Source organism: Chrysochloris asiatica, unplaced genomic scaffold (genome assembly GCF_000296735.1).
Source record: "Chrysochloris asiatica unplaced genomic scaffold, ChrAsi1.0 scaffold00038, whole genome shotgun sequence".
Lineage (NCBI taxonomy): Eukaryota > Metazoa > Chordata > Mammalia > Afrosoricida > Chrysochloridae > Chrysochloris > Chrysochloris asiatica.
Window position 1 is genome coordinate 1,143,632 of NW_006408556.1, and position 12,962 is coordinate 1,156,593.

General features: G+C 42.3%; 1 protein-coding gene across 1 annotated transcript; it reads right to left on the reverse strand.

The window, feature by feature from the left end:
• Positions 1-6,370: 6,370 nt before the first annotated feature.
• Positions 6,371-10,283, reverse strand: LOC102822160 (HLA class II histocompatibility antigen, DM alpha chain-like). Its single transcript, XM_006860549.1, has 5 exons — positions 10,202-10,283; positions 8,130-8,414; positions 7,121-7,399; positions 6,740-6,868; positions 6,371-6,375 (listed from the first exon to the last, which is right to left on the reverse strand). The coding sequence occupies exons 1-5, from the start codon at positions 10,281-10,283 to the stop codon at positions 6,371-6,373; spliced, it is 780 nt and encodes a 259-aa protein (XP_006860611.1).
• Positions 10,284-12,962: the final 2,679 nt, after the last annotated feature.

Consider the following 12,962-nt stretch of genomic DNA (forward strand, 5'->3'; position numbering starts at 1 on the left):
GAGTGCTCCTTGGAGGCCAGGATGGCCAAACTTCATCTCTCATAGTTTGGACATATTGTCAGGAGGGGACCAGTCACTGAAGAAAGATATCATGTTTGATAAGGTGGAGGGTCAGAGAAAAAGAGGAAGACCCCCAATGAGATGAATTGGCCAAGTGGCAGCATTGATGGACTCAAGCATGGCAACAATAGTGAGGTTGGCCCATGATCGGGCACTGTTTCATTCTGTTGTGCATAAGGTTGCTAAGAGTCGATACCGACTCGATGGCACCTAACACCACCACCACCAACAAAAGAGACTTGCCTTAGATCCAAAGATACAAATAGTTTGAAAGTGAAAGGATGGAAAAATATATCTCATGCAAGTAGTAACCAATGGAGAGTCAGTATGGTACACCAATATCAATTCATCAGAAAGATATAATAATTATACACCATACAGCAGAGCCCCAAAATATATGAAATAAACATTAACAGAATAAAAGTGAAAAATATGTATTTTTACAATAACAATTGGAACCTTTAATATACAACTTTCAATAATGGATTGAGCAAGTAGCTAGAAGATCAATAAGGAAATATATTTGAACAACACTAAAAAACAAATGAAAATTAGAAAGACTCTCAATGAGCTGGAATGGACATACTGACCGCAACAATGGGCTCAAACCTGGCAGTGATTATGTGGAATGTGCAGGACCGGAGCAGTGTTTCATTTTGTTGTAAATAGTGTTGCTATGAGTCAGAACCAACTCCGGGCTCCTAACAACAACAATACAAAACTACTGGACCTAACAAATGTACATAAAATTCTCCACCCAACAATAACACAATACACATTCTTATCAAATGCACATAGAACATTCTTCAAGGTAGGTCACATGGTAAGCCACAAAACTAGCCTCAAATGAAGTGAATTAAATTACTCTAAGTATTTGTTCCAACCATAATAGGGAGTCCTGGTGTGACTCTACAGTATAAGCACTGGACTGCTAACCACAGGTTGGTGGTTCAAACCCACCAACCACTCCTTGGAAACCCTATACAGGGTCGCTATGAGTCAGAACTAACTTGTGGGCAGATAACAATCACAGTGGAGAGAGGGCAGTGGCTTTGTAGGATAAGCACTGGAATGCAAACCACAAAGTTGACTATTCAAGCCCACTAGGTCACTCCATGGGAGACAGATGAGGCTTTCTTCCCCAGCAAGATTTATAGGTTCTGAAGCTCCATACAGGGTTGCTATGAGTCTAAATTACTCAATGACACTTAATAATAACAATGACCACAACCACAATGGAATAAAGCTAGAAGTCATTAATAGAAAACAGGATAATTTACAAATATGTGGAATTTAAACAACAAAGTCTTCAATAACTGATAGATCAAAGAAATCAAAAGAGAAATTTGAAAATACTTTGAGAAAATGACAACAAAAACACAATATATGAAAGTCTATAAAGTGCAGTGCTTAAAGGGAAATTTATAGCTGTAAATGCCTACAATAGAAAAGAAGAAATATCCCAAATCAATAGTCTAACTTTATACCTTTAAGAAACAAAACAAAAAATCATAATTAAAATAATATGGTACTTCCTTACAAACTGGAAAATCAATGGAACTTAAACATCCAGAGATAAATCCATGCTTGCAGAGGACTTGGAATGAATGGAATAAATAACACCATGTCCACATGGTGTTAAGATTTATTATTTGGAAATTTATTATTTGGAAGAAAAGAAAATTGGATTCTTACACCATGTCAAAAAATTCCAGATCAAAGTGTGAAGGAAAAAAAACAACACTAATAAAAGAAAGTATAATGGAGTACTAAGGAGCTCTGGTAGCGTAGTGGTTACGAAACGGGCTGCGAGCCACAAGGTCAGCAGTTCGAAACTACCAGCTGTTCCGCAGGGGAAAAATGAGGCTTTCTGTTCCCGTAAAGATTTACAGTCTCAGAAACCCTACGCAGGGTCACTATGAGTTGCAACTGACTCTACGGCACATAACAACAACAACAACAACATATATATAGTTGGAGTCCTGGTGTGGAGCTGTGGGTTAATGTGTTGAACTACAAAGTTGGGGTGAACTGCAAAGGCAAGGTCAGTGGTTCGAGCACACCAGCTGCTCCTCGGAACCCTATACAGGGTCGCTATGAGTCGGAACCGACTCGACGGCACTAACAACAACAATATACATACAGCCAGATAAAGACAAAGTAATGCTTGTTTTTAATCCTAATTAGTCATCACAAAAGAAGTTATCTGATGTATAATTGTTTTTTTTCCAAATTATGAGTACTCTCTCAAAAGCTGTTTGAGAAAGACATTCTATTAAAATGATGTCAGTTAAGAAATATATATGAAGAATTAGTATAAAATTATTCTATGAAATGTGGGAGTAGACATAGCAACATGTCTACATTAATATATTATAAAATGTGATTTTAATTTTGTGAATTACTAGCTAAATAAAAATTGTTAGCAGACATTTGACTATTTTTCTATAACTTCTATATTTTGAAAGCTTTATATATTGAAGTTGATCAGAAAATTTAAAAATAATTTCATTGAAAAAATAGAGCATCACTTTACTACTTTATATTCCAGCAAAAATGGTAACTTTACTTTCTTAGAATTGGAAAACTTTACTTAAACTCTATTGTGAGAAATATAAGGCTTTCTGCTTCGGGGGAAAAAAAAATAGCCTTGGAAACAGAACTAACTCCATAGCATTTCATAGCAACAAGTCCTAGTGTGATGCTGTAAGATAAGCACTGGACTGCTAACTGCAAAGTTAGCGGTTTAAATCTGCCAGCTGCTGCTTTCGAAAACCTATGGTCACTATGAGTTGAACCAACTTGACAGCACTTAATAACAAGATCACTACACAGAATATATAAGAAATCCTCACAAATTCACAAGAAAAACTAGATACTGCAATTTTTTAAAGATACAAAAGTTATGAATCAGCAATTCACATGATTCACAAGATGCCCACCTCTACTACTAATAAAGGAAAGACAAATTAAAATAACAATTGATACACACATCAGACTGCCAATATTTCTAAGGGAAATGAGAATTGCCTTGCTACATTGGTGACAAGGTAAACTGTTTATGGTCCCTGAATTATAGAAATGACAAACTAGTTATGAGGAAAAATCAACATTATGAAATAAGACAGCATTCCTTGAAACTAGAATCTGAGTTCACTTCAATAAAGATGTTAGGATTGCAGGATTAGGGACAGGATTGTGGGAAAGGTTGAACTTGGGTTAAACCTATACAGTTGGTGCTTTAGAACCAGAATAAGATGTGCAAAAAGGCAGCATTCTGGTAATAGGTAAAAAAAAGTCTGGGTAACATCTGATCTGAGGGCCATATTGTTGTTGTTGAGGACTGTATGTTGTTGTTAAGTGCCATCGAGTCAGTTTTGACCCATAGCGACTCCTGGTATGGCACTGTAGGATCAGCATTGGACTGTGAACCACAAGGTCAGCAGTTCAAACCTACCAGCTGCTCCTTGGAAACCATGTACAGGGTTGCTATGAGCATAATGCCCTCCAAATCATTTGGTCTGGCCCTGCCAAGGCACCTGCAGTTTCAGCCATCACATTGTTGTTGTTGTTAAGTGCTGTTGAGTCAGTTCTGACCTATAGCAACACTGTATAGGGCTTCCAAGGAGCAGCTTATGAGCTTGAACTGCCGGCCTCGCAGTTGAAATGACTTTGCAGTCTGGCGCATTAACCCACAGCTCCGCACCAGGACTCCTCAGCCATCACATTAGGGGTGAGTTAGCAGACTAACTTTTAAATTGATAATTTTGTATGTCCCATGTTTGAATTTTGGCAGAAAAAAAGGTTCCCCTGCCCTAAAGGAAAGACAAATACAATACTACCAAAGAAGAGTGAGGGAAATTAATTCATTAATGGAAAAGATTCCTACTTGGAAAAGTAGACAATAGATTACAAGGGGAACACTAGACTACAGGGTCTTGAAAGCTTCTGGATATTTGGCAGTATCATAGAATGCTTTATCAGAAAGCATGTAATCTAAGCCTATTGTTTTATTGATGAGGAATTTAACATCCAAGGAGGGAAGTAACTTATCTAAGATCACATAGTATAGTAAAAGCAGGTTTAAGATTTGACTGGCAGCAAATATCAGGATAAATTGGAATCTAGATAGAAATCAAGAAGAATTTAAAATCATAAGAGACAAACCTAAAATGGTGAAGTGAAAACAAAAAGAAAAATCTTTCTGAGGAATAAAATACAATACTTGAAAGGAGATTCAAAATAGGTTCCAGAAAAGAAAAAATGCCAATAATGATGCTAAATTCCCTTCTGGATATCAAAACAAATAGTGATAGTACTGGCTATGTTATCAAGCATGTTTTCTGTGTGCCAAATTCTGTTGTAAGCATGATATTCATTAAATTTTGCAACAACTCTATAAGGTAGACACCATTGTTAACTATCATTGTTTTACAGAGAGTGATTCTAAGGCACAAAGTGGCTAAGTAACTTGATCAAGGGCATGCACACAACTAAAAACTGCCAGTCATGATTAAATTCCCAGCTGTTTGTGTGTGGTGCACTAACACACCCATTGCTCTTAGAAATGAAATGGTTTAGAGGTGGTATCAACTCCTAAGAAGAACTGATTGTCCTGTCTTAGCTGAAGTCTTTTGATTAGACTCTGGAGTCCCGATATGACGCTGTAGGATAAGCACTCAACCGCAAGGTCAGTTTGGACCTTAAGGTCGGTGGTTCAAACTCACTAGCCGCTCCTTGGAGACCCTACACAGGGTCGCTATGGTCAGCACTCAACAACAACAACACAAAGCAAAGAACAGAAGACTCTCTTACCACTGTCAAAATAATTCTACTATGTCATTCTTAATGTTACCACCTCCTCCAAAGCAACTTTCAGATCCTAAGGAATACAAGAAAAAAGCTTATACAAAGCAATTTACCACAGTACAGTGAGTTATGTGTTGAGTTGCTAACCACAGGGGTAGCAGTTCCAACCCAACAAATGCTTCACGGAGGGACAAGATGAAGCAATGTATTTCTGTAAAGTTTTACAGCCTTGGCAACCGTTGGGAACTGTTCTACTGTGTCCTATGGAGTCACTATGAGTTGTAACCAACTCCACAACACCTAACCTAATGGCAACAAGAACTACCTAATCTGCTCTCTACTCAGGACAGCATCGTCACAGACAAGACCTTGGATGGTTCACTCAGGCCATAGAACAAAATGTTCTGGAGGACATGCTAACTCTGCCTTCCAAACTGCTCCCAATAAAACCTAGCAGTTTATTAAACTGTTTTCACAGAACTGATGTGACTGAGTTAAAATAGCACCAAGAGGCTTATTTTGCCACCTTTGATTTCTACTTCCCAGCTATGGTGAAGGTAGAAGGGTAAAGTTAGCTACAACTTCCTCAAGCCAGGCTGTACTAGTCAAGAACATTTTCACGACTAGTTTTTGTAAAATTGGAGGGAAGGCAACCATTTTGTGAGCTGATTATAAGAACACGTTGTTATTGTTGTTAAGTGCCGTTGAGTCGGATCCAAACCATAGCGACCCTGTATAGGTTTCCAAGGAGCAGCTGGTGAGCTTGAACCATCAACCTTGTGGTTTAAAGCAACTTTGCAGTCCAGCGCATTAACCCACAGCGCCACACCAGGACATAGCTATGCCTTATTTCTCATATATCTTCACAACTGATGTTGCTGTTGTTATTAAGTACCATCGGGTCGCTTCTGACTCATAATTGACACTGTTTAGGGTTTCCTAGGAAGGGCTGATGAATTTGAACTGCTGACCTTGTGGCTAGCAGTTCAGTGCTTATCTTACAGCGCCACATCAGGACTGACAGATGGGAGTAAAAGCCATCATATGGTGATTAGATCATGAAATAGGAGCTCTGCTGAGAAAGAAGTTAGGGGTTCTCCCTACTTCCCTCCCTCCCTAATGAGGGAAAGCTGTATTCAGGTAAAGGCATGTTGAATTTGAAATGACAAGCCACTCCAGTTGAAATATCCAGAAACAAATGTCTTGAGTTATAAAAGAAGCCACACTGAGTTTAATAAATGAGATTTATTGCTGTGCAATGGGGAGGGATGCGGTCATGAATAACCGGCCACTCTGGGATCTCATTGATACTTGGCACAGGGACCACAGAGTCGCCAGCTTAGAAACCTACACACCCTACTCCCCACTCCCCAGGGGAGTGCCAGGATTCCAGGGCCTTCTGCTCTGGGAAGGTGAAATCCTGGATAAGATGTCGAAAAATCTGAGCACCTCCTGCTTGAATGGCGGAAGCTGTTAGCAGTCAGGTTCTGGTCAAGAAGAATCAGTCTGAGGAGAGAAAGGAATGGGGGGAAAGTCATCATGGGATCTCCCTCCTCCTTAGGCCCCTCCCAGCCTACAACTCGCCATTATAAGGCAGTCTCATTTTGGTCCCAAATCATTTGCAAGAATCTTTCCTACAGCTTTCCACATTACTCCTCCCTCACTCAAAGGTCATAGCCCTGCTGTTCCTGTGTCCTGCCTATACTAATTCTTTGTATATATAAACACATCCCCAAATAGGAGGACACGCCCCTCAGTGCCTAATACAGGCCTCTACACACAGTGACCTAAGGGTCATTGTATGTCCTCCCCATGCCACAGGGCCCCCTACACATGCAGCACCAAGTCTAACTCCCGTGCCCTGACATACCACCTGAACAAGACTTTTGGGAGTAGATGATGAAGACGGTGCCCACAATGATGCCCAGCACACCCAGGCCAAAGGCCACACCACACAATATATTCTCCAGAAGATCTGAGGGAAGAGCATTATGGGGCACTAGGGAAAAAACAGGAGCAGATTAGCTTGAAGTCATGGCTGGGGGGAGTGGGGAGTGGGGGAGGAGGCAATCCAGGGAAACCACAGGAGTATCTGGGGTCACAACGAAGAAACTGAATATTGGAAAATTGGCAGTGGCTCAAAATGAGAATGGACTAAACAGGTTTCAAGGAGAGAAAGAAAACCCCTTCCGTGGGTCTATCACTTTTTGCCCCAGTAAAGGAACAAGGTTTCCAGGGACAAGAGCCTTACCCCAAAAGGCAATTGCAGTATAACCGTCAATCTCATGAGTCACAATGCAGGAGTAAAGGTCAGAGGATTCAGGTGTGAAGTTTAAATACGAAAAGGCCTGGAAAGTGAGTCCATCATTGGCTGAGACAAAAGTGGGCCCGGCTCCTTCCACAGAGACAGATTGGTGCTGCCAGCTCACTGTCAATTTGGGCGGGAAGAGATTACTGACAAAACAGACCAGCGTGTTGGGCTTGCCAAACTCCAGGGGCTTCAGCGTGAATATCTCAGCGACAGGAAACCCTGGTGGGGATTGAGGTATGAGAGAAAGAAGGATGTCATTTAGATGGTTCCTTTGTACCATGTGGAAGGGGAGAAGAGCGAAGTCAGTGGGAAGGAGGAGATGAGAGAGGAGCTGGGTCCCTGAGGAAGGTCTTCTTCCAGGCAAGAACCAGAATTGAACATTGAGGCAGAGCCACATCCAGGCTGCTCTGGGCCCTGCCACTCTGACTTCCTGCTGCATGTCTGAATCGCATGTTGGGATCTACTCACACACTACCTTCTTATTAAAACACAGGTACATCATCAGTGACTTCCATTCTCCCCTTTCATCATTCTGAGCATAGTAACACATGTGCTAATATCATTTATCAGTCAAACAGTAGGCATCAATTGGTCTCTATTGAATTATCAAGTTCAATAAATAGTTTTGAATGCCCACTCAGTGCTAAGCACTCGTTTTCTGTCCCACAACCAAAGCAGAGGGTGCAGACTGTGACTGGTGGAAATACAAAAGTCCTAGGGGAAAACCAACAGTGGGCTCAGATACAACAAGTGTGAGGATGGCTTAGGATTGGGCAGTGTTTCCATAATGTGCATAGAGTTGTAACTCAATGATACCTAACAACAATAAGGGGGAAACCAGAAAGTATTAGAAACGGGGAGCTGGTGTAGAGGGGAATAATTTTGTGTCTAGATTCATGAGGATAAGAATGCCAGCATTCCCACCCTTCACCTCCACCTCTGGCCTAACCTCTGGACACTGGGATTTTTCCCTCAAGTTCTGGGCCTAATCGCTGTGTTAAGAAATTGCATAACCAGCTGTCAAAAGAAATGGTGGTTGCATCTCCTTGATCCTTAGCCCATTCAGCAAATTCAGGCAGACGAGGCACGCGGATGCTCTGGTTAAAGTCATAGGAGAAAAGCTGGTCCTCATCGTAGGCCTCAGAGAGTCCCATGTTTGGATTCCCATTCTGGCAGTATACTGAGTGCAGGAACGTGTGGTTTTGTAGGCCATCCCGCCACACTGGAGTAGGATCTGCAAAGGAGATGGGGGAGAAGGGATGGCTCAAGGAAGCAGACGCCACCTCCTTGTGTTTTATCTTAGTAAACAGCAAGGCCTGCCTCAGGAAGGGGAGCAGAAGTAGGAGAATAAAATCTTGTATATCTGTTATTTAGGCTCTTACTCCCAGTGGGAGGGAAGAGGAAATCAAGAGAAGAGGCACACAGGATCTTTTCAAACTTCTCCTTCCATAACAACGTCACTTATTCTAATCTGTCAAGAGACAATTTATGTGTCTAAAGTGACAGATTCAGAATCACCATGTTGGTTATATGGTTTGTATACTGCATGAAGGCACCCAGCCAAGGAAGCAAGTGGTGGAGGCTGAAATCTAGCCTGCAATCTGCTCTCCAAGCCATGCATCCTGACAGAGGGCTGCATGTTTCCGAAGAGGATGTTGTTGCTAACTGCCACTGATTTGGACCCCAACTCAATGGTGACCACATGCTCAATGGGATTGAACCGTTGTAGTTGATAGGGTTGTTACTGGCTGATTTTCAAAAGTACCAGGCTTCTCTTCCTAGTCTGTCATAGTCTGAGACCTCCATGGAAACATGTTCAAGCCTCCAATGACAGATGAGTGGAGACTAAACTTGAGGAGACTTGGCTGGGAATTGAACCCGGACCTTTTGCACGAAAAGTGAGAATTCAACCACCGAATCACTGCTGCCCTCCAAAAGGGAATACTTTAATTCATATAAGGCCACCATATAGACTTGTGAAGGCCCTGGGCACATTCCCCAGTCTTAGAAGGATGGGAGAAATAATAGTTATGGCACCCCCAAGTCGTAACTGACACTGTTCCAGCCTACCCCAAGGCACCATAATACATGGGAGAACTAGTCCCCAGGATTCTCTTTAGCCCCTTTCATTGACACTAAGTCTCCCTGAAAATGCCTTCCCTTATCTCAACCCTAGTACCTGGCAATGACAGGACTGGGGGAATTGACTCTCCTAGGTAGAAGAAATAACCCCTATTATTTGAAACCCTCTGGAGCTCTGGTAGTGTAGTGGTTACGAATCGGGCTGCAAACCACAAGGTCAGCAGTTTGAAACTACCAACTGTTTCGCGGGAGAAAGATGAGGCTTTCTGCTCCCGTAAAGATTTACAGCCTCGGAAACCCTGTTCAGGGTCTCTATGGGTCAGAACCAACTCGACAGCAATTAACAACAACAACAATTTGAAACCCTGGCAGGAATCCCCCTAGCCAGCAGTAAACCTTCTACCTGAAACTCAGAATAATAGACATTTAGATTATGAGAGATCTTTGAGATTATGCTTCCATTCTGGCCCATCCTTTACAGAGAAAGAAACTAAGGACAATAAGGTTAAGAGTTGAGTGGATGACAGTGCAAAGTAGAACCCTGAGTAACCCACTGCCACCGAGAAGCATGGGGCAAAAAACAAAATAAAACACTTGCTTTGTTCAAGTCCTTATCTACAACTTTCTAACTGTGTGAACTTCAACAAGCTACTTAAAATATTTGAGTCTCATTTTCTCATCTGTAAAGTGGGCATCATAATTTCTGCTTCAAGAGACTGTCTTAAACGGAGTAACCTATAAAGCACTCTGACATTATTTGCCATCCATTGATAGTTGTTCTCTTTCCCAATTCCTTTATTGTTTCCACTACCCCACAATACTCCCACCTCTTGAAAAGGCAAAACTCTTCAAATGTTTTGGGCTGGCTCCCTAGGCTCTAACCCCATCAAGATTGCAGTAAAAAAAAAAAAAAAAAAAAAAAAAGAGGTATTGACATACCTTCATGGGTGGCCCAGGAGTGGGGCAGCAGCCACAGAAGTTGTAGCAGCAGTAGCAATACAACTCCTTGTTCATGATCCATATTTTCACACCACTTAGTGGGCCGGGAGCTACCAATCGAGCACACCAAGATCCCCAAACTCCCTCCCCAGATGGTAGCCTTAGATCATTCTGTCAGCTCACTCCCAATAGTTGTTCTTGTCCTTTGGGCTAAGCCAATCACAGAAGTGTACCATTTAACATCATCCGTTGCTAGGGAAAGACCTGAGACTCGCAGACTGTTTTTACCAGCATACAAGGAGTTCCGATGTGCCGCTGTGGGTTGATGCGCCAGACTGCAAAGCTGTTTGAACTGCAAGGTCGGCGGATCAAGCTCACCAGCTGCTCCTGGGAAACCCTATACAGGGTCGATTTAACAACATCTTAACAAGCACTTAACAGCAACAACAACATCTGGGCTTGGGTTAATGCGCTGGACTGCAAAGTCGGTTCCAATCTCAAGGTTAGTGGTTCAAGCTCACCAGCCGCTCCTCGGAAACCCTATACAAAGTCGCTATGGGTCGGAACCGACTCAATGGCATTTAACAACAAAAACAAACTGGGCTTGGGGCGTACTGGTGTAGCGCTGTTGGATAACTGGACCGTAAGGTCGGTTTAAACCACAAGATTGGCGGTTCAAGCTGACCAGCTGCTCCTTAGAAACCCTATACAGGGTTGCTATGAGTCAGAACCGAATTGACGGCATTAAACAACAACAACTGGGCTTGGAGTCCAGGTATGGTTCTGTGGGTTAATGCGCTGGACTGCACAGTCGGTTTGAACTGCAAGGTCGGAGGTTCAAGCTCACCAGCTGCTCTTCGGAAATCCTATACAGGCTCGCTATGGGTGGGAAACGACTGGACAGCATTTGGACTTCACAGAGCAGTGAAGGAACCTCCTGGTGGGGTTCCCTCTTCAGTGTCCCTCAGTCTCTAACTGAACCAACAGGCTCTCCAGAGCAGTGCCATCCAGTGGTAGAAGTATGCAGTTGTTGTTGTTAAGTGCTGTGGAGTTCATTTTCCTACAACAACTCCCCAGAATCCTTTGGACTCTTCCCTTCTCTCTCCTTCCTTTCTGGATTCCCCTACCCTGTTTCTCAGAAAGGTTAATCTCTGGGCACGAGTTCGCATTTGTTCTGTATAAATATATTGCAAATTTAATAAGTGTTGGATATTGGTCCGAGTGTTAGAAAGAACAATAAGGCACATTCCTGCCTTAAAAGAGTTCAGTCTAGTGGGAGTCAAAAAATACATGCACAACAATGTAATTTATTCAAATAAGAATGTGCTAAATATTTTGGAAGAATCTTATGGGAATGACAAATAGGTAAGGCATGACTAGATTGGCTTCTAAGCGTCTTAAAGGAAAAGCGATTTGACCAGTGGAGCAATGAGGAAAGAGAAAAACATTCCAAGGCAAGATGTGCAAAGGTCAAAGGCCTCCAGAGCTCCTTTGGAGACTGCTATGTGGTGGCTGGTGGTGGCTGTGTGCCGTGGAGTCAGTTCCGACTCATAGTGATCCTGTACAGGGTTTCTGAGGCTGTAAATCTTTACGGGAGCAGAACACCTCATCTTTCTCCCGCAGAACAGCTGGTAGTTTCGAACTGCTGACCTTGTGGTTCTCAGCCCGATTCATAGCCACTACGCTAATGAGGAAAGAGAAAAACATTCCAAGGCAAGATGTGCAAAGGTCAAAGGCCTCCAGAGTTCCTTTGGAGACTGCTATGTAGGAGAATGTAAATGTAGAGACTGCTCATCTGTCTGTCCTGAGTGGTAGTTGGCATAGGGAGGGGTCAAGATGAGCTAGAAATTTAGGCAGGAGTCAGATTACATAGAGCCCATTTCACCACAAGGAGAGTCTGACTTTTACTTAGCTGATGATGTTGTTGTTGTTAAGTGCTGTCGAGTCAGTTCCGATTCATACTGACCCTGTGTAGGGTTTCTGGGGAGGGGCTGGTGAGCAGATGATAGAGATATTAAAACTGGAGAGCGACATAATATTTCAACATTAAAAAAAAATTGTTCTGGTATTATAAACAATGGATTTGAACTTGAACAAATCATTGAGGCAAAACTGCTGAATAGTCTGTAGTGTGTTGTTGATAAGTGCCTTTGAGTCAATTCCAATTCATAGCAACCCTGGATAGGGCTTCCAAGGAGTGGCTGGTGAGTTTGAACCGCCAACTTTGTGGTTCAAACTGACCTTTCAGTCCAGCGCTTTATCCCACAGCGTCACACCAGGACTCCTACAGTAGATCAAAATAAAAAGTTGCCCACATATATCACTGTCTTGTAGCAATATAGCATTAATTTCTATGAGAAATGAAAGGGCCTGGATTAAGAATATTTAGAAGATTCTAAACCATAAGGAACCAAACTCATTGCCACTGAGTGGACTCCAACTCACTGTGCTGCTAGGACAGAGTATAAGTGCTCCGTAGGCTTTCCAAGGTTATAAGTCTTTACAGAAACAGGCTGCTTCACCTTTCTCTCACAGAACCAATGATGAGTTTGAACAATCAACCTTTTGGCTAGTAACCAAGGGCTCTAAGCACTGTGCACCCAGGGTTATTTACATAACTAGGAAGTAGAATAAGAAGAATTTGACTTAATGAGATGGGGTGGGTGGTGGAGAGGAGTCAAGAATAAAACCGAAATGTCTAGCTCAGGTCACTGGGTAGATAGATGGTCAATGACGAATTGAACTAAAATAGAAGAGAAGG